The following is a 22597-nucleotide window of genomic DNA, read 5'->3' as shown; positions in this document are numbered from 1 at the left end:
GGAAAAATCACAATCTAGGTATAAATAAGTTTTAAAGTTACTCTGAGTCATTTTGTATTTTAAATAGAAATAGTTAAATGTAGTTTAAATAGCTGCTCTACACCTGCTTTGTAGTGAAATACAACAAAGAACACAACATGAGAGATAGACCTAGATTCTTCTTCCTGATTCTGCCATTAACTGTAACATACCTCACTAAACTGGTATCCACATTAGGAAAACGAAGAGGTCTAACTAAACTATCTGCTAAGATTCTGCCTGTAACTCTACAGGCAGATAGAGTTAATATTTTACTAACTGGTTTCTAATGGTCTTCGGTTTTCTTTGTTTTAAAGTATGTAACATAATTGTACCAGTTTATTATGATCTAGCTGCAACAGAAGTTTCCAGAGTTCAGGTGTTAGAAAAACAAAAAGTAGAGGTAATCTCAAAGTGCCACTGTAGACTCTTTTGCCACTCAAACAGTCTCTGACCAATCAATTAATTTGGCCAAAGTCAAACATCTAGATAGAAATGAAAGAAATGCTATAAGCAATGTATGAAACTCCTAATTCCAAAACATAAAAACACTATCATATATATATATATATATATATCTTAAAAAATATTTTCTAAGTCAGCATTTTTTTTTTGCAGTACGCAGGCCTCTCACTGTTGTGGCCTCTCCCATTGCAGAGCACAGGCTCCGGACGCGCAGGCTCAGCGGCCATGGCCCACGGGCCCAGCCGCTCCGCGGCATGTGGGATCTTCCCGGACCGGGGCACGAACCCGTGTCCCCTGCATCGGCAGGCAGACTCTCAACCACTGCGCCACCAGGGAAGCCCTTTTCTTTCTTTTTTTGAATTTTATTTTATTTTATTTTTATACAGCAGGTTCTTCTTAGTTATCCATTTTATACATATTAGTGTATATATGTCAATCCCAATCTCCCAGTTCGTCACACCACCACCACCACCCCCCCCTGCCACTTTCTCTTTCTTTCCTTTTTTCTCTCTTTCCCTCTGAGCCATATGGCTGACAGGGTCTTGGTGCCCCAGCCAGGTGTCAGGCCTTTGCCTCTAAGGTGGGAGAGCCAAGTTCAGGACATTGGTCCACCAAAGACCTCCCGGCTCCACATAATATCAAACAGCAAAAGCTCTCCCAGAGATCACCATCTCAACGCTAAGACCCAGCTCCACTCAACGACCAGCAAGCTCCAGTGATGGACACCCTAAGCCAAACAACTAGCAAGACAGGAACACAACCCCACCCATTAGCAGAGAGGCTGCCTAAAATCAGAAGTTCACAGACACCCCAAAACACACCACTGGATATGGTCCTGCCCACCAGAAAGACAAAATCCAGCCTCATCCACCAGAATACAGGCACTAATCTCCTCCACCAGGAAGCCTACACAACCCACTGAACCAACTTTAGCCACTGGGAGCAGACACCAAAAACAACGGGAACTATGAGCCTGCAGCCTGTGAAAAGGAGAGCCCAAACACAGTGAGTTAAGCAAAATGAGAAGACAGAGAAATAATGCAGCAGATGAAGGAGCAAGGTGAAAACCCACCAGACCAAACAAATGAAGAGGAAACAGGCAGTCTACCTGAAAAAGAATTCAGACGAATGATAGTAAAGATGATCCAAAATCTTAGAAATAGAATGGAGAAAACACAAAAAATGTTTAACAAAGACCTAGAAAAACTAAAGAGCAAAACAAACAATGATGAACAACACAATAAATGAAATTAAAAGTTCTCTAAAAGGAATCAATAGCAGAATAACTGAGGCAGAAGAACGGATAAGGGACCTGGAAGATAAAATAGTGGAAATAACTACCGCAGAGCAGAATAAAGAAAAAAGAATGAAAAGAATTGAAGATGGTCTTAGAGACCTCTGGGACAACATTAAACGCACCAACACACGAATTACAGGGGTCCCAGTAAGAAGAGAAAAAGAAAGGGACTGAGAAAATATTTGAAGAGATTATAGTTGAAAACTTCCCTAATATGGGAAAGGAAATAGTGAATCAAGTCCAGGAAGTGCAGAGAGTCCCATACAGGATAAATCCAAGGAGAAACACGCCAAGACACATATTAATCAAATTATCAAAAATTAAATACCAAGAAAACATATTAAAAGCAGCAAGGGGAAAGCAACAAATAACATACAAGGGAATCCCCATAAGGTTAACAGCTGATCTTTCAGCAGAAACTCTGCAAGCCAGAAGGGAGTGGCAGGACATATTTAAAGAGATGAAAGGGAAAAAACTACAACCAAGATTACTCTACCCAGCAAGGATCTCATTCAGATTCGACAGAGAAATTAAAATCTTTACAGACAAGCAAAAGCTAAGAGAATTCAGCACCACCAAACCAGCTTTACAGCAAATGCTAAAGGAACTACTCTAGGCAGGAAATACAAGAGAAGGAAATGACCTACAATAACAAACCCAAAACTATTAAGAAAATGGTAATAGGAACATACATATCAATAATTACCTTAAATGTAAATGGATTAAATGCTCCAACCAGGGCTTCCCTGGTGGCACAGTGATTCAGAGTCCGCCTGCCGATGCAGGGGACACGGGTTCATGCCCCGGTCCGGGAAGATCCCACATGCCACGGAGCGGCTAGGCCCGTGAGCCATGGCCACTGAGCCTGCGCGTCCGGAGCCTCAACGGGAGCGGCCACAACAGTGAGAGGCCTGTGTACCGCCAAAAAAAAAAAAAACAGCTCCAACCAAAAGACATAGACTAGCTGAACGGATACAAAACCAAGAGCTGTATATACGCTGTCTACAAGAGACGCACTTCAGACCTAGTGACGCATGCAGACTGAAAGTGAGGGGATGGAAAAAGATATTCCATGCAAATGGAAATCAAAAGAAAGCTGGAGTAGCAATTCCCATATCAGACAAATTAGACTTTAAAAAGAGACAAAGAAGGACACTACATAATGATCAAGGGATAGATCCAAGAAGAAGATATAACAATTGTAAATATTTATGCACTCAACATAGGAGCACCTCAGTACATAAGGCAAATGCTAACAGTCATAAAAGGGGAAATCGACAATAACACCATCATAGTAGGGGACATCAACACCCCACTTTCACCAATGGACAGATCATCCAAAATGAAAATAAATAAGGAAACACAAGCTTTAAATGATACGTTAAACAAGATGGACTTAACTGATATTTATAGGACATGCCATCCAAAAACAACAGAATGTATTTTCTTCTCAAGTGTCCACGGAACATTCTCCAGGATATATCATATCTTGGGTCACAAATCAAGCCTTGGTAAATTTAAGAAAATTGAAATCAAGTATCTTTTCCGACCACAACGTTATGAGACTAGATAACAATTACAGGAAAAAAATCTGTAAAAAATACAAACACATGGAGGCTAAACAATACACTACTACCTAACCAAGAGATCACTGAAGAAATCAAAGAGGAAATCAAAAAATACCTATAAACGAATGACAATGAAAACACAACGACCCAAAACCTATGGGATGCAGCAAAAGCAGTTCTAAGAGGGAAGTTTACAGCAATACAATCCTACGTCAAGAAACAACAAACATCTCAAATACACAACCTAACCTTACACCTAAAGCAATTAGAGAAAGAAGAACAAAAAAACACCAAAGTTAGAAGGAAAGAAATCATAAAGATCAGATCAGAAATAAATGAAAAAGAAATGAAGGACACAATAGCAAAGATCAATAAAACTAAAGCTGGTTCTTTGAGAAGATAAACAAAATTGATAAATCATTAGTCAGACTCGTGAAGAAAAATAGGGAGAAGACTCAAATCAATACAATTAGAAATGAAAAAGGAGAAGTAACAACTGACACTGCAGAAATACAAAAGATCATGAGAGATTACTACAAGCAACTATATGCCAATAAAATGGACAACCTGGAAGAAATGGACAAATTCTTAGAAAAGCACAACCTTCCGAGACTGAACCAGGAAGAAATAGAAAAATTTAAATAGACCAATCACAGGCACTGAAATTGAGACTGCGATTTACAATCTTCCAACAAACAAAAGCCCAGGACCAGATAGCTTCACAGGCAAATTCTACCAAACATGTAGAGAAGAGCTAACACCTATCCATCTCAAACTCTTCCAAAATACAGCAGAGGGAGGAACACTCCCAAATTCATTCTATGAGGCCACCTTCACCCTAATACCAAAACCAGACAAAGATGTCACAAAGAAAGAAAACTACAGGCCAATATCACTGATGAACATAGATGCAAAAATCCTCAACAAAGTACTAGCAAACAGAATCCAACAGCACATTAAAAGGATCATACACCCTGATCAAGTGTGGTTTACCCCAGGAATGCAAGGATTCTTCAATATATGCAAATCAATCGATGTGATACACCATATTAACAAACTGAAGGAGAAAAACCATATGGTCATCTCAATAGATGCAGAGAAAGCTTTCGACAAAATTCGACACCCATTTATGATAAAAACCCTCCAAAAAGTAGGCATAGAGGGAACTTACCTCAACATAATAAAGGCCATGTATGACAAACCCACAGCCAACATCGTTCTCAATGGTGAAAAACTGAAAGCATTTCCTCTAAGATCAGGAACAAGACAAGGTTGTCCACTCTCACCACTATTATTCAACATAGTTTTGGAAGTTTTACCCACAGCAATCAGAGAAGAAAAAGAAATAAAAGGAATCCAAATCGGAAAAGAAGAAGGAAAACTGTCACTGTTTGCAGATGACATGATACTATACATAGAGAAGAATCCTAAAGACACTACCAGAAAACTACTAGAGCTAATCAATGAATTTGGTAAAGTAGAAGGATAGAAAATTAATGCACAGAAATCTCTGGCATGCCTATACACTAATGATGAAAAATCTGAAAGAGAAATTAAGGAAACACCCCCATTTACCACTGCAACAAAAAGAATAAAATACCTAGGAATTTACCTACCTAAGGAGACAAAAGACCTGTATGCAGAAAATTATAAGACACTGATGAAAGAAGTTAAAGATGATACAAATAGATGGAGAGATATATACCATGTTCTTGGACTGGAAGAATCAACATTGTGAAAATGAGTATACTACCCAAAGAAATCTACAGATTCAATGCAATCCCTATCAAACTACCAATGGCATTTTTCACAGAACTAGGACAAAAAATTTCTCAATTTGTTTGGAAACATAAAAGACCCCAAATAGCCAAAGCAATCTTGAGAAAGAAAAACGGAGCTGGAGGAATCAGGCTCCTGGACTTCAGACTATACAACAAAGCTACAGTAATCAAGACAGTATGGTACTGGCACAAAAACAGAAATATAGATCAATGGAACAGGATAGAAAGCCCAGAGATAAACCGACACACCTATGGTCACCTTATTTTTGATAAAGGAGGCAAGAATATACAAAGGAGAAAAGACAGCCTGTTCGATAAGTGGTGCTGGGAAAACTCAACAGCTACATGTAAAAGAATGAAATTAGAACACTCCCTAACACCATACACAAAAATAAACTCAAAATGGATTAAAACCTAAATGTAAGGCCAGACACTAACAAACTCTTAGAGGAAAACATAGGCAGAACACTCTATGACATAAATCACAGCAAGATCCTTTTTGACCCACCTCCTAGAGAAATGGAAATAAAAAAATAAACAAATGGGACCTAATGAAACTTCAAAGCTTTTGCACAGCAAAGGAAACCATAAACAAGACCAAAAGACAACCCTCAGAATGGGAGAAAATATTAGCAAATGAAGCAACTGACAAAGGATTAACCTCCAAAAGTTACAATCAGCTCACGCAACTCAATATCAAATAACAAACAACCCAATCCAAAAATGGGCAGAAGACCTAAATAGACATTTCTCCAAAGAAGATATACAGATTGCCAACAAACACATGAAAGGATGCTCAACATCACTTATCATTAGAAAAATGCAAATCAAAACTACAATGAGGTATCATCTCACACTGTTCAGAATGGCCATCAACAAAAAATCTACAAACAATAAATGCTGGAGAGAGTGTGGAGAAAAGGGAACCCTCCTGCACTGTTGGTGGAATGTAAAATGATACAGCCACTATTGAGAACAGTATGGAGGTTCCTTAAAAAACTAAAAATAGAATTACCATATGACCCAGCACTGCCACTACTGGGCATATACCCAGAGAAAACCATAATTCAAAAAGAGTCAGGTACCACAATGTTCATTGCAGCTGTATTTACAATAGCCAGGACATGGAAGCAACCTAAGTGTCCATCAAGAGGTGAATGAATAAAGAAGATGTGGCACATATATACAATGGAATATTACTCAGCCATAAAAAGAAACAAAACTGAGTTATTTGTAGTGAGGTGGATGGACACAGAGTCTGTCATACAGAGTGAAGTAAGTCAGAAAGAGAAAAGCAAATACCGTATGCTAACACATATATGGAATCTAAAAAGAAAAAATAGTTCTGAAGAACCTAGGGGCAGGACAGGAACAAAGACTCAGACATGGTGAATGGACTTGAGGATATGGGGAGGGGGAAGGGTAAGCTGGGACAAAGTGAGAGAGTGGCATGGACTTATGTATACTACCAAATGTAAAATAGAAAACTAGTGGGAAGCGGCTGCATAGCACAGGGAGATCAGCTCGGTGCTTTGTGACCACCCAGAGGGGTGGGATAGGGAGGGTGGGAGGGAGAAGCAAGAGGGAGGAGATATGGGGATATATGTGTATGTATAGCTTATTCACTTTGTTATAAAGCAGAAACTAACACACCATTGTAAATCAATTATACTCCAATAAAGATGTTAAAAAATTTTTTTAAATAAAAAATAAAGGCTATGTCAATTTTAAGTAAAACTAAGGAAGTACTTCACTAACATGAGTCACTTAAGCAAAAAGGAAGTTCTATGGCCTAACATGCAGCATGATGAAACTAAGACTCCACAACAAATACAATTAAGATATACAGTATGAAAAATATATGGTTCTTTTCTTTTTGGTGATTTTTTAAGGTTAAAATTTATCAACCAAAGAAGATATCCCTTAAGATATATTATTTATCATAAAATCTGATACCAGTAATGAATAGATGAAAGGATCATTCCCCATCCCCCTGAAATTTAGAGAGAAATTTTAAACTATTCTGGCTGAAGGAGGTGCTTCTCTCCTATTTCCTAAGGAGTGAGCTCCTCAAAACCCCCAGGGCCCTGCCTGCCATTTTTTAAAAACCACTAACATGAAGTTAACCAAAAAACTTGCAAAGATGCGAACATAGCTACCAGGCAAACAGGGAAACAGCCCTGGACCTGAGTCAGAAGACGTAGCTACCAAATTTCAGAGCCTACCACTGTTTAACCACAGGCAAGTCTTCGTCTTTTCATCTGTAAACATCCATACGTAGCATAATCAAGTGGATTAAGCACCAGCCACATCCCCACACCCCCCAAAAGACAGGGAATTGTAAAATTGAGGAAGAGGGGATAATTAGAATACGATTTATTAGATGGATAAAAGTAGTAAATGTCAACTCAGAGTAAAAACAGACAGGACTATTTTTGGAAAGGTACCTATTAAATGGTGCAATGGAAAAGAGATTGTTAAATTCTTTTCTTTTTTTTCTAGAATGCACTTATTCTCACAGGCATTCTCTGAAAGGCCAAATTCTTTTTTTTTTTAATCTTTATTGGAGTATAATTGCTTTACAATGGTGTGTTAGTTTCTGCTTTATAACAAAGTGAATAAGCTATACATATACATATATCCCCACATCTCCTCCCTCTTGCGTCTCCCTCCCACCCTCCCTATCCCACCCCTCTAGGTGGTGAGATTGTTAAATTCTTAAAAGAAAATCTTTGAAGAGAGTGAGGTGTAAAGGGAAAAACTGGGAACTATGAAAGAAACCCATTTATCAGCCTACATGCTCTGGGCCGGTCATTAAACTCACCCAGGTCTGTGGTCAGACTGAATGAACTCAAAGGTCCTTGTCCTTCCAGCTCTACTGTTACATGAAAACTTCAAAATACTATCAGGACAAAATAGGTCCAAAATAATTTTTAAATTTATGTTGTGAGTAATAAAGTAAGTACACATGATAAGCATTGTAAAAACTTCTGTTTTTTAATTAACTTTTTTTACACCACCCTGTTTTATATAACTCATTGCTTTCTAAATTCCTACAATAAATGTCTTCAGTTTTACAATCAGAAAAGGATATTACTAAAAACAAAGGAAAAAGAAAGCTTAATCAAGAATAAAAAAGTTTATTCATGTGGAAAATTTAAAACAACAAAATTTCCTCCCTTAAGGAAAACAGAAGCTGAAGTTACTTTCCAAGTAATTAAGGTGAGTAGATTATCAAAACATTCTGCATACTTCTATGGTTGTACATGTACTTTGTGTGCACATCGACATCACCCTTAGACTAAAAACCAGATTTCAGGCAGTGTCCACACCTGCTTACGCTGCACTCAGAGTGCACCATCACATACTGACAGGCACCCATCAACACAACCAGTAACAGTCATGCGACAGTTAGGCGTGCCAATGAATCAATGAGTCACTAAATTCTTAACTAAGATGCAAATTGATGCTACTTCCCAAGATACTAACTATTGGGTATTCTAAGCACGGAAAAAATTTGTCTAGAAACACAAAGCATTTACCACCCACACAGAATTTCTGCAGGTTTTTCTTCATTATGGTTTCTAAATGTGATGAAAAAGAGTACGTTGGAAAGAGCACTATGTGGAGATCAGGCTGCTGGATGGGTCAGAAAACCTGGGCCCTGGGGTAAATCCAAGGAATAAGCCAGTAGGTTGCACCCTCAAGGGCAGCTCTGAGTAATCTATTAGGTCAGGAACAACAGTCTCTGATCAGAGGATGCTTATGAAATGACGAATAGAAAAATAATCTGGACAGCACTGTGAAACCAGAATTCAGGAAAATACTATCCTCTCTGAAAAGTGATTTCAGGCAGAGCTGAGCAGGTAGACTACCATGGTGGAGGTGGCCTTCAAGTACAACTCCCATGCTTACTTACCTCTTTCTGTAGATTAGAAAGCTGAGATGAGAGACTCTCAATTCTCACACGACTTTCCATCAGTTCTTCCCTGGCACTATTGACAGTAGATGTATTCATCTCTGACGACAGTCTGGCATTCTCAAGCTAAATAAAGAAGCAGACCATAGTCAGTTTCATCTAGTGAATTAGAACAAACAAATGAGGAACCATGATTCATCTCAAGGCATCTCATTTCAAACCTAAACCCTGCCAGTAACTAGTTGATGAAACAGGAAAAGCATCATGAAGTTTGCTGATGTGCTATGAATTACCTTAAAAGTCTTTCTGCCTTTTCGGCTCAATTCCCAATATAGGAGCTTAACAATGCTGATATACCTGGGTCTTTACCCAAAATTTAGTGCTTCAATATTTCATCCATTATATATCTAATGTCTCAGATAACACTGCTAATAAGGAGACTGGACAGGAGCAATTTAACTGTGGTGGCATTTGTAGGAAAACAAGCATCATATACCCCTAACCCACCAAATCTGATACAGAATATAAAGCAATAAGCAGAAAGTACTAATTTAGAGATTATTTCAAACCAAACAGACACACTTCTTTTCAGAAGCAAAAAACAGCTCCTCTGGTAGAAACAATATCCCGCTCCTCCAAATGCCCACAGCATTCTGTTCTGCATGTGTCTCAGGCACGTTTTTTATGTAGGTCTCCTCCCTGGCTCCCTTTGAGGCCAGAGTCTCTTTGACTGACTAATCCTTACTTAAGCTCTGTCACTGCCCAGCACAATGCCAGCACTGAGTAAGTGCGGAACAACTAAACGTAGGGATTAAAAGATCTCTCCCTCTCACCAGGCAATTATTACTTCATAACGTGGATTAAAAGCAACATGAACAATTTGAGGCCATGCAATGGAAATTATTTTCAACACCTCTATGACCCTAATTTTCTAAGTCTTCCACTAATAACTCTTTTTAATCAAATCATGTAACATTTAACACATTGGGGTAAAATTATTTACTATGAAAGCCCGTACTCAGGGAGTTAATAAATTTTTGCATGGTCTCCTAATACAAGAGAGAAGTTTCTATAGTCTTTTTTTAATGAATAATTAGTGGCAGAGGAAACTGCAGACACTGTCCATTTGGCCTTTGTTCAAAAAAGCCCAAAGTGTGGTGGTCACAACCTATGTACAATGATGACATGGAAGTCAGAACTAGATGCAGTCCAACAAGATTAGTACTTGTTACTGAAGGAGAAGCTATTTTCAGATGGCTGGAGTTTAACTAATATGACTTGACATGAATGATCAGTTGGACAAAGAGAAAAACCTTACCTTTGATAAAAGTGGAATAACCCTACTTTCTTTGAATAATCTCTAATAACATTTACTTTATAAAAAACTGCTTTCTTTAAAAAAAAATCCATTTTTTATATCCATGGAGACTAAGGGAATTCATTTAAGAAAACTAGAACAAACCAAACATCAAGTCATGTTCTCAGGGAGACTATGAAACAAAGGCTTCAAGTGTGTAAAGCCATCCCTGGAAGAGTCTGCTCACTTTGGCGTGGTAAGTCTGCTCCATCTCTTCCTTGTACAGCTTGACTTGGGCATCGTGTTGCTCTCTCATCTCATGAAGGGCTTGAGCCAGCTTGTACTCATACTCAATCTGACGCCCAGAATCCACCTCTACCAAGCGAGTTTCATGCTTCCTTCTGGTCTCATTAATCTCCTGTGGGGAGCAGGGAATGACATAAAACCAAGTTACTTACCATAGCTGCACTGGTACAAGTCTGAGTGACATCAAGGCCATCTGAGGTATTACACACCAAGCTCCTCATGTTTTGTCCTAGGGCAAGTATGTGAATAGATACTTTTTTGCCTTCATTTTCAAGTAAGAAGATTTTTGAGCTGGAACTAATGACAGAAATGGTAGCATCTCAAGCCCTAGGAATTTTATGTTTCTTTTTAGTAGCATACCTATTTATTTCTCTAAAGGCAAGGAATGGCTGGAAGACTTACTAAAGTACCAGGCAATTGTGGATAACTAGGTACACTGAATAGCACGTAATTATTTTTCTAAATTGTACTGATGATACTAAGGACAACTCTGAAAAAAATCTAAAAGATAAGTTAGAAACTTATCAGCAAAACTTCAACTAGAAGATTTATACATAATAAAACTTTTCTTAGGCATACTAAGATGCAATAGACAGAGCAAGCTAATTTACATGACTTATCCTAACAGCTGGTAGTGTGCTAAGGTATCAACATCAATTGATACAGAATCTTACTGACAATATTACGTTGCTATCTCAAGTACATATGACAATTCACTATTAAAGAATAGAAATAATAGGCATAATCCTTCACATTATGTTTTAAGGAACTATCCAAACTCGAATGGCTAGGAACACAAGTCTAAGAATAAAATTTTCATTCTAGCTTCTAGCTCTGAAAACACAACAGATGTGTCTTTAATGGCAATAATTAAAGAGGCCACAAGAGGGGGATATAAGAAGAACATGTTTCTGTATCATCTTACAGCATGCAGTTTTTCTTTGCATTTCCTCATTTTTCTCTTAACCAGAGGAAGATACACTCGATAGAATCAGAAACCCAGGGTTCAAATTCCGGTTCTGCCATTAATCTCCCAAGGCTCACATCTATATGATGACGCGAATGATACTTAAATCATAAAAATATGCAAATGAAAGGTTTAGTTCAACAAATATTGAGTGCCTACTAATCATTTTGCCCTTTGCCTCCTTTCCTCTTCTTCCTGTTTTTCTCCTTCCTCTTTCTTACCCCTAAACTGTTCATAATAAGGAATTTACATATATTTATTGCATAGAATTTTATTCTCCATGTTAAAAGAAAGAAATGAGGAATATTTTAAATTCATTCTCAAAAAGGCAAAACCCCAAAATTCAAAGTTGCTACCCAAACATTCTAAAAATACTAAATTACTTTTTACTGATGCCGTTTTTCACTTAACATTTTATGTAGAATCAGTGACTTACAAAGAAAAAAATACTCAACTCCTGGTTTAAAGATGCAGGAGTACACACAGTGTCAAAAGTAAGAAATAATAGATCACGGACAATTTTAACAAAACAAAACAAAAATGTAGGTCAACTTAATATAAAGATACTTCAATTTATAAGCAGAACTGTAGTTAATAATTATATGACAGGGACTTCCCTGGTGGTGCTGTGGTTAAGAATCCACCTGCCAATGCAGGGGGACGGGGTTCAAGCCCTGGTCCAGGAAGATCCCACATGCCGCAGAGCAACTAAGCCTGTGCACCACAACTACTGAAGCCCAAGTGCCTAGAGCCCGTGCTTGGCAACAAGAGAAGCCACTGCAATGAGAAGCCCGCGCACCACAACAAAGAGTAGCCCCCGCTCGTCGCAACTAGAGAAAGCCCGCGTGCGGCAACGAAGACCCAATGCAACCAAAAATAAATAATAAACAAATAGATTTATTGAAAATAATAATAATGATAATAATTATTACTATATGACAGCATTCACTGTAGTTTACAAGAAGCTATCACACACAATATTCCACTTTGATCCTCACCACACCTTGAAGAAAAAATAGCAGGTACTGATATTTCATTTTTAAATAGGAAACTGACGCAAGAACTGTCCAAAGTCTGGCTGTTTATCCAGTGAGTGCACTTTGCCCCCACAATACCTAGTTTAATATTATATTGTCACAAAAATGGTCAGATTTTTATTATATTATTTTTTCTCCAAATAAAAAATATTATTTAACTTCTACAATAAATTTCTATTTTAAAAGCATTGTTAGTCACCGTTTTCAAAATTACATTACTTTTAAAAACATTATGTATTTAACTGCATGTTCTCTAACCTGGGTGAATTCCAACCGTCTTCAATTTTGAGAAAATATATATTCCCCTTTCTTCAACTGTATTACAGTACACTTCTTTTTTGGCAAATGTTGCTACCTTCACCTCTCAAGGCTTAACCAGAAGTTACGGCTTATAAATGATACTGTTAGATATACATATATAACTGTAAGTGCTCTGGGTAACCAGCCCCCAGTGGTTGCTACCTCCCGGTATTCACCCGCTGTGTGATCCCCCTTCCATAGTGCATCTTGGTTGGTCTGTGTGATGGGGAGTGAGGGTATATCACTTTGGGATTAGTTAATAGAAGTTAATGTGGCTTGTCTTGCTCTCTCTCTCTCATCACTCACTCGAAGAGTCCTATCGTGAGCAGCCCTATAGAGAAGCCCATGCTGAACTGATACCTCTGGCCAAAAACCTACGAATGAACTCCAAACCGGTTCCTGCAGCCCAGGCTGAAAGCCTGACTACAACCTCATGAGAGACCCTGAAACAACCATCCAGTTAAGCAGCTCTCAGATCCCTGACCTTCAGAAACTGTGAGATAATAAAAGTCTGTGGTTTAAGTTACTAAGTTTTTGAAGTAATTTGTTAATTTGAAGTAATTTGTTAGGCAAAACATATAACTAATACAAATGCAGAGGTTGATAGTAATTAACAGCTGTAGCCAAGCCTTTTTAAGTTAGGTGGAAGTAAAAGCTTTTAAGTTTACCATAGCACCCTGACTTCTTCCTCGCAGTCCTTTAGCATCAGTGCCTTAAATAATTTGCCTACAAAATTCTTCCCACTTTTCATACGTATAGCTTATAACAAAGCCTTTTGGGATCCCTCCATTCCTTAAAAAAAATAAAATTATATATAATTACCTCCTCATACATGTTTTTACGAAACTCCAAGTCCTCAGTAAGGCTCTGACAGCGATTCTCCAAATCCACTTTAAGTAAAGTTTCATCTGCTAACTGTTTTTTCGCAGCAGCTAAAGAGGCTTCCAACTAATATAAGGAAAAAGAATTAATGAAAATTATACAGCAACCATTTAGCAATGAATTTAATAGATACCTACGGATTGAATCAAATCAAGTATTACAATTTCTATATATTTGTTAATGTATGAGAGTCCCTCATGATAACATTTATCACAGAACTGTGGGTTCAACTGCTGGTCCCACCCACAGAGTGTCACATCAAAACACCTCTCAAATTTGGTAAACGGCAACAGGGAATGAACAGAAACCTATGACTTACATTTGAAAACTCAAACTAACGATTTTAGCTACCACTTTCATTTTTTCCTGTGTGCAGAGCACCATTATGACACCTTCTCTCTTCTTACCTCGCATTTTGGTACAATAATGAAATAGGCTGTGAGAGCAAGAAACAGAATGAGCATAAGCACAACAGAGAGGACAGAGAGCAGCAACAAGATCTGCATAATCCAGACACAAGGACTGAGAGGTGAGGGTGCTTTACATGTTAGCTAGTTCAAGGCTATCCTTGCAGGTTAACCACCCACCAAAATAACTTAATAAATTTTTAAACGTAAAAAGCATAAAATAAATTTTACAATCAATCAATCAAAACAAATGGGGCAATTAACCTGCCAAATACGGCTCAAGAGCAGAGTTTACCTTACCTGGGCAATCTGATCCTTCAGATCCTCCAAATCGCTCTCTAAACTTTTTTTATCACCAAGAGCAGTAGCCAGAGCTGCATCTTTCGAATTCAGCGCGGCTTCGTATTCTCGAAGCTTGATCTGGGCTCCATTAAGATCAGATTCTTTCTTAGCATAACTGCAAGACATTTGAAAAAGTGCAAGAAATCAAATTATACCTCTGACTTGAAGCCTTCTCCCTCCCTGCTTAAGGGGGAAATAAAAGAAGAGGCAATTTAAATAAAGGCTGCCATAACCTACTAAAATTACAGGAGCAATTCAGGAACACTAGATCTAGAGTTTTTGGTGAATAATAACTTTCTCTTTCAATGATTTCCCTTCCCTGATTAGGAATGACTCTAGGTCTAAAATGTCCATAGGCCCAACGTACAAGGATCCTGGTTGTCTCTGAGGGAGAATACAAATCCTCCTTTTTCTATAAAGAGGCATCTATATGCTTCACTAAAACATTTTTGAAGAAATGGAAATTTACTATTTTTAAATACAATGAATATTATAAAATAAGATGTACAGGAGACATAAATCAAGATAAACGATGAGATTAAGTAAGTGAAAATGAACTGTTACTTTAAAAAATAATTTTATGACTTGATGATATATAGAAACTCCTTTGACATTACCTAAGAATTAACTGACCCTAAGCTTGCAAGTAGTTTCCATTTCTTACATAAGAGGTGATTTTAAAATTTCCTTAACTACAAATAACGGGCTTCCTAGTATTTTGAAGAAAAGTTAATTTTTCCTGTTTATACTATTAACTATCCAAGAATGAAACTCAAATTAAGGTTTCTTTTACTTCTAAATATCACTTGTTATTAAATGGAATTCTACATTATAAAATTAAGGTTCCTTAGGATACATTTTGTCAAATAATTATATTTTAAAGATCAGTATTTTTTAATCCAAATAAGTCCATTATCATTAATTAGTCATATGGGCAAAGCCTTAATAACATAAAAATTTTTGATAGCCATTCTTAATTAAAACTGATATTACAGACAAGTATTTCTACTACTGATGTGTGAGAGTGGGCTTAACAGAGGAATCTTTAGTTAACAGAACTTTTAAAAAATATTGTAATATTATAATAAAATGAAGAAAACAGCTATCCAAAGGATAAGCAAAGGTAGTTTGAAGAGAAGATTTAATAGTACTCATTTCTTACTCATTTTGGTATTATACAACAACTACGTACACACATAAAATCTCAGCAGTCATATCACAATAATTTTTTTCTTAAATCCTGTATTTTTAAAAACCACAAGATGGCAGCCTTTCCCTGAAGACTTTGTTTAGGAAGGTGGTGCGGGGGGACGGACTGTTGGTGAAAAAAAAATTCCATACAGTCACTACTTTGTAACAAAAATGCCTAGTTCATACAAGTGCTGGGTCTGAAAGCTAGGAACACCATAGAAAAGAATCAGTGCTTGTAGAGGAGCTATTACTTTCTCTCACTATATAAATGACCAGAGCTGACAGGGAAAAATACCATAATAGAGAATTGCACAATATTTACAAAAGCTACTTACTCAAAATTACTTACTTAACAGTTACAAAAATTCTACTGCACCACTGTCTAATATTTAAGTCTCAGATCATAATGCGGTGCTTCTGAACATGGTACCTCAAGGCAGGAGAATGAACCTGTGCTTCCCAGAAACCAAAATGGCCCACCAAGAAGGATACTGAATTTAAAAAAAAAAAAAATTCACACCAATTTTACTGGCTACTGCATGTTCTGTCTGTTTGATTTCATTGGCTTAATAGATAATAATACATGTCATGATTCCAAATTCAGAATGTTGTAGCACAAGTGAAATTACTGCGCAATGGTCTTGTGGAGCGTAGGAAATTCGAGAAGCCAAAAATTAGGACAGTACACCTAAATGGCTAGAATATGGTGATTTCTTCAACAAAAATCAAGACCAGGTAAGACAAGGAGTGGTGGACTAAGGGGATGAGTAGGATATGCTATTATCTTATTGTGATAGGTACCCTCTAGCCCTGCAATGGTACCAGCTGAAATCTGATGTCAAGTTCTCAGTCACTTATACCACCGTTACTCTGTAAAAATATAAACTGTTCCATTATAAATTCTTTCTTAAAGTTGTAACTTTTACATTACTGAACAAATTAAGCAGATATACATCAGAAGTTGGAAATGTGCTTAAAATTACAAATAAAAGCTAACCCCATACATGCCCTGGCTTGAGGGAAGAGAGTCGAAAACTGCTTCTGCACGTGGCACATACTTATATTACACTTACCGTACTGATCCTATCTATTTGTGGATATACTTAGCTACCTTGAGAGACAGAACTCTTTGAGGGCAACAGCCATGACTTATTATTCTTCTATCTTCTGTATAGACAACCTGTAGACAATGAGTGTTTTGGTAATTGTTAAATGAAAATCCCCCATACACTCCCCCCAAAAACTCACTCTGCTTTTTTTATGCGATGTAAAATATCACGTCCTTTCCTACAAGAAAAAATAACTGTGACACTTCTGTAATCTCTAAAATTCACATTCCTAGATGTCCTCCCTATTATCTTGCCAATTTCCGAGGCTAGATGGGTCATGAAAGAAATTTTTGCTTACACTCAAGTCTCCATCTGCTAAGAAGCCACAAATCAGTAAGTTTTATATGCCATACAAGCACAACAAGGACAAACGTGGGCCAAGCAGCAAGCTAACATCTTGAACATAACTTATGTCATAGTTTTCTAGTTGTATTATTTTTCATTCATTAAAAATGATGCAGGTAAAAAAAAAAAAAAGATGCAGGTAGATTGGTTCAAAATGGTGGAGTAGAAGGACGTGCTCCCACTACCTCTTGCAAGAGCACCAGAATCACAACTAACTGCTGAAAAATCATCGACAGGAAGACACTGGAACTCACAAAAAACGATACCCCACATCCAAAGACAAAGGAGACACCACAATGAGACAGTAGGAGGGGTGCAATCACAATAAAATCAAATCCCACAACTGCTGGGTGGGTGACTCACAAACTGGAGAACACTTATACCACAGAAGTCCACCCACTGGAGTGAAGGTTCTGAGCCTCACGTCAGGCTTCCCAACCTGGGGGTCCGGCAACAGGAGGAGGAATTCCTAGAGAATCAGACTTTGAAGGCTAGTGGGATTTGATTGCAGGACTTCGACAGGACTGGGGGAAACAGAGACTCCATTCTTGGAGGGCACACACAAAGTAGTGTGTGCATCGGGACCCAGGGGAAGGAGCAGTGACCCCCACAGAAGACTGAACCAGACCTACCTGCTAGTGTTGGAGGGTCTCCTGCAGAGGCGGGGGGTGGCTGTGTCTCATCATGAGGACAAGGACACTGGCAGTAGAAGTTCTGGGAAGTACTCCTTGGCGTGAGCCCTCCCAGAGTCCGTCACTAGCCCCACCAAAGAGTCCGAGGAGGCTCCAGTGTTGGGTCATCACAGGCCAAACAACCAACAGGGAGGGAACCCAGCCCCACCAATCAGCAGACAAGCAGATTAAAGTTTTTACTGAGCTCCGCCCAGCAGAGCAAGAGCCAGCTCTACCCACCACCAGTCCCTCCCATCAGGAAACTTCCACAAGCCTCTTAGATAGCCTCATCCACCAGAGGGCAGACAGCAGAAGCAAGGAGAACTACAATCCTGCAGCCTGTGGAACAAAAACCATATTCACAAAAAGACAGACAAGGTGAGAAGGCAGAGGGCTATGTATCAGATGAAGGAACAAGATAAAACCCCAGAAAAACAACTAAATGAAGTGGAGATAGGCAACCTTCCAGAAAAAGAATTCAGAATAATAATAGTGATGATGATCCTGGACCTCGGAAAAAGAATGGAGGCAAAGATCAAAAAGATGCAAGAAATGTTTAACAAAGACCTAGAAGAATCAAAGAAGAAACAAACAGAGATGAACAATACAATAACTGAAATGAAAACGACACCAGAAGAAATCAATAGCAGAATAACTGAAGCAGAAGAATGGATAAGTGACCTGGAAGACAGAATGGTGGAATTCACTGCTGCAGAACAGAATGAAGAAAACAGAATGAAAAGAAATGAAGTCAGCCTGAGACCTCTGGGACAACATTAAACACAAAAACATTTGCATTATGGGGTCCCAGAAGGAGAAGAGAGAGAGAAAGGACCCAAGAAAATATTTGGAGATTATAGTTGAAAACTTCCCTAACCTGGGAAAGGAAATAGCCACCCAAGTCCAGGAGGCACAGAGCGTCCCATACAGGATAAACCCAAGGAGAAACACGCAGAGACACATAGCAATCAAGCTGGCAAAAATTAAAGACAAAGAAAAATTACTGAAAGCAGCAAGGGAAAAACGACAAATAACATACAAGGGAACTCCCATAAGGTTAACAGCTGATTTCTCAGCAGAAACTCTACAAGCCAGAAAGGAGTGGCATTACATATTTAAAGTGATGAAAGAGAAGAACCTACAACCAAGTTTACTCTACCCGACAAGGATCTCATTCAGATTTGATGGAGAAATCAAAAGCTTTACAGACAAGCAAAAGCTAAGAGAACTCAGCACCACCAAACCAGCTCTAACAAATGCTAAAGGAACTTCTCTAAGTGGGAAACACAAGAGAAGAAAAGGACCTACAAAAACAAACCCAAAACAATTAAGAAAATAATAGGAACATACATATCAATAATTACCTTAAACATGAATGGATTAAATGCTCCAACCAAAAGACACAGGCTTGCTGAATGGATACAAAAACAAGACCCATATATATGCTGTCCATAAGAGACCTAGGGACACATACAGACTGAAAGTGAGGGAATGGAAAAAGATATTCCATGCAAATGGAAATCAAAAGAAAGATATTCCATGCAAATGGAAATCAAAAGAAAGCTGGAGTAGCAATACTCGTATCAGATAAAATAGACTTTAAAATAAAGAATGTTACAAAGGACACTATATAATGATCAAGGGATCAATCCAAGAAGATATAACAATTATAAATATATATGCACCCAACGTAGGAACACCTCAATACATAAGGCAACTGCTAACAACTATAAAAGAAGAAATCGACAGAAACACAATTAATAGTGGGGGACTTTAACACCTCACTTATACCAATGGACAGATCATCCAAACAGAAAATTAATAAGGAAACACAAGCTTTAAATGACACAATAAACCAGATAGATTTAATTGAGATTAATAGCACATTCCATCCAAAAACAAAAGATTACACTTTCTTCTCAAGTGTGCACGGAACATTCTCCAGGATAGATCACATCTTGGATCACAAATCAAGCCTCAGTAAATTTAAGAAAATTGAAATCTTATCAAGCATCTTTTCTGACCACAATGCTATGACATTAGAAATCAATTACAGGGAAAAAAAAACATAAAAAAAAAACACATGGAGGCTAAACAATACATTACTAAATAACCAAGAGATCACTGAAGAAATCAAAGAGGAAATCAAAAAATACCTAGAGACAAATGACAATGAAAATACGACGATCCAAAACCTATGGGATGCAGCAAAAGCAGTTCTAAGAAGGAAGTTTATAGCAATACAATCCTACCTCAAGAAACAACAAATATCTCAAATAAACAACCTAACCTTACACCTAAAGGAGCTAGAGAAAGAGGAACAAACAAAACCCCAAAGTTAGCAGAAGGAAAGAAATCATAAAGATTAGACCAGAAATAAATGAAATAGAAACAAAGAAAGCAATAGCAAAGATCAATAAAACTAAAAGCTGGTTCCTTAAGAAGATAAACAAAATTGATAAGCCATTAGCCAGACTCATCAAGAAAAAGAGGGAGAGGACTCAAATCAATACAATTAGAAATGAAAAAGGAGAAGTTACAACAGACACTGCAGAAATACAAAGCATCCTAAGAGACTATTACAAGCAGTTCTATGCCAATAAAATGGACAACCTGGAAGAAATGGACAAATTCTTAGAAAGGTATAATCTTCCAAGACTGAACCAGGAAGAAATAGAAAATATGAACAGACCAATCACAAGTAATGAAATTGAAACAGTAATTAAAAATCTTCCAACAAACAAAAGTCCAGGACCAGATGGCTTCACAAGTGAATTCTACCAAATATTTAGAGAAAAGCTAACACCCATCCCTCTCAAACTCTTCCAAAAAATTACAGAGGAAGAAACACTCCCAAACTCTTTCTATAAGGCCACCACCACCCTGATACCAAAACCAGACAAAGATACTACAAATAAAAAAAACTACAGGCCAATATCACTGATGAATGTAGATGCAAAAATCCTCAACAAATTACTAGCAAATAGAATCCAGCAGCACATTAGAAGTATCATACACCATGATCAAGTGGGATTTATCACAGTGATGCAAGGATTCTTCAACATATGCAAATCGATCAATGTGATACACCATATTAACAAATTGAAGAATAAAAACCATATGATCATCTCAATAGATGCAGAAAAAGCTTTAGACAAAATTCAACACCGATTTATGATAAAAACTCTCCAGAAAGTGGGCATAGGGGGAACATACCTCAACATAATAAAGGCCATATACGACAAACCCACAGCAAACATCATTCTCAATGGTGAAAAACTGAAACCATTTCCTCTAAGATCAGGAACAAGACAAGGATGTTCACTCTCACCACTATTATTCAACATAGTTTTAGAAGTCCTAGCCACAGCAATCAGAGAAGAAAAAGAAATAAAAGGAATACAAATTGGAAAAGAAGAAGTAAAGCTCACTGTTTGCAGATGACATGATACTACACATAGACAATCCTGAAGATGTCACCAGAAAACTACTAGAGCTAATCAATGAATTTGGTAAAGTTGCAGGATACAAACTTAATGCACAGAAATCTCTTGCATTCCTATTCACTAATGATGAAAAATCTGAAAGAGAAATTAAGGAAACACCCCCATTTACCACTGCAACATAAAGAATAAAATACCTAGGAAAAAACCTACCTAGGGAGACAAAAGACCTGTATGCAGAAAACTATAAGACACTGATGAAAGAAATTATAGATGATACAAACAGATGGCAAGATATACCATGTTCTTGGATTGGAAGAATCAATATTGTCAAAATGACTATACTACCCAAAGCAATCTACAGATTCAATGCAATCCCTATCAAATTACCAATGGCAGTTTTCACAGAACTAGAACAAAAAATCGTAAAATTTTTATGGAGACACCCAAGACCCCAAAGAGCCAAAGCAGTCTTGAGGGGAAAAAATGGAGCTGGAAGAATCAGGCTCCCTGACTTCAGACTATACTACAAAGCTACAGTAATCAAGACAATGTGGTACTGGCACAAAAACAGTAATATAGATCAATGAAACAGGATAGAAAGCCCAGAGATCAACCCATGCACCTATGGTCAACTAATCTATGACAAAGGAACCAAGGATATACAATGGAGGAAAGAGTCTCTTCAATAAGTGGTGCTGGGAAAACTGGACAGCTACATGTAAAAGAATGAAATTAGAACACTCCCTAACACCATACACAAAAATAAACTCAAACTGGATTAGAGACCTAAATGTAAGACCGGACACTATAAAACTCTTAGAGGAAAACATAGGAAGAACCCTCTTTGACATAAATCACAATAAGACCTTTTTTGATCCATCTCCTAGAGTAATGGAAATAAAAACAAAGATAAACAAATGGGACCTAATGAAACTTAAAAGCTTTTGCACAGCAAAGGAAACTACGATGAAAAGACAACCCTCAGAATGGGAGAAAATATTTGCAAACTAATCAACAGACAAACGATTAATCTCCAAAATATATAAACAGCTCATGGAGCTCAATATTACAAAAACAAATAACCCAATCCAAAAATGGGCAGAAGACCTAAATAGACATTTCTCCAAAGAAGACATACAGATGGCCAAGAAGCACATGAAAAGATGCTCAACATCACTAATTATTAGAGAAATGCAAATCAAAACTACAATGAGGTATCACCTCACACCAGTTAGAATGGGCATCATCA

General features: G+C 37.6%; 1 protein-coding gene across 4 annotated transcripts in view; it reads right to left on the bottom strand.

The window, feature by feature from the left end:
* The window catches only part of LMNB1 (lamin B1), a 75004-nt gene that overhangs the window by 27564 nt on the left and 24843 nt on the right, over positions 1 to 22597 (bottom strand). For all 4 annotated transcript variants that reach the window (XM_067731611.1, XM_067731609.1, XM_067731610.1 and 1 more), the window contains 4 exons: positions 14545 to 14701; positions 13778 to 13903; positions 10593 to 10763; positions 9049 to 9174 (listed from right to left, as the gene is read on the bottom strand). In XM_067731611.1, coding sequence (XP_067587712.1) covers positions 9049 to 9174; positions 10593 to 10763; positions 13778 to 13903; positions 14545 to 14701 — 580 coding nt within the window. The remainder of the gene's footprint in view (positions 1 to 9048; positions 9175 to 10592; positions 10764 to 13777; positions 13904 to 14544; positions 14702 to 22597) is intronic.

Source organism: Pseudorca crassidens, chromosome 3 (assembly GCF_039906515.1).
Source record: "Pseudorca crassidens isolate mPseCra1 chromosome 3, mPseCra1.hap1, whole genome shotgun sequence".
NCBI classification, from domain to species: Eukaryota; Metazoa; Chordata; class Mammalia; order Artiodactyla; family Delphinidae; genus Pseudorca; species Pseudorca crassidens.
Note: the sequence above shows the minus strand (reverse complement) of the source record. Positions and strands in the feature narration are given on the sequence as shown.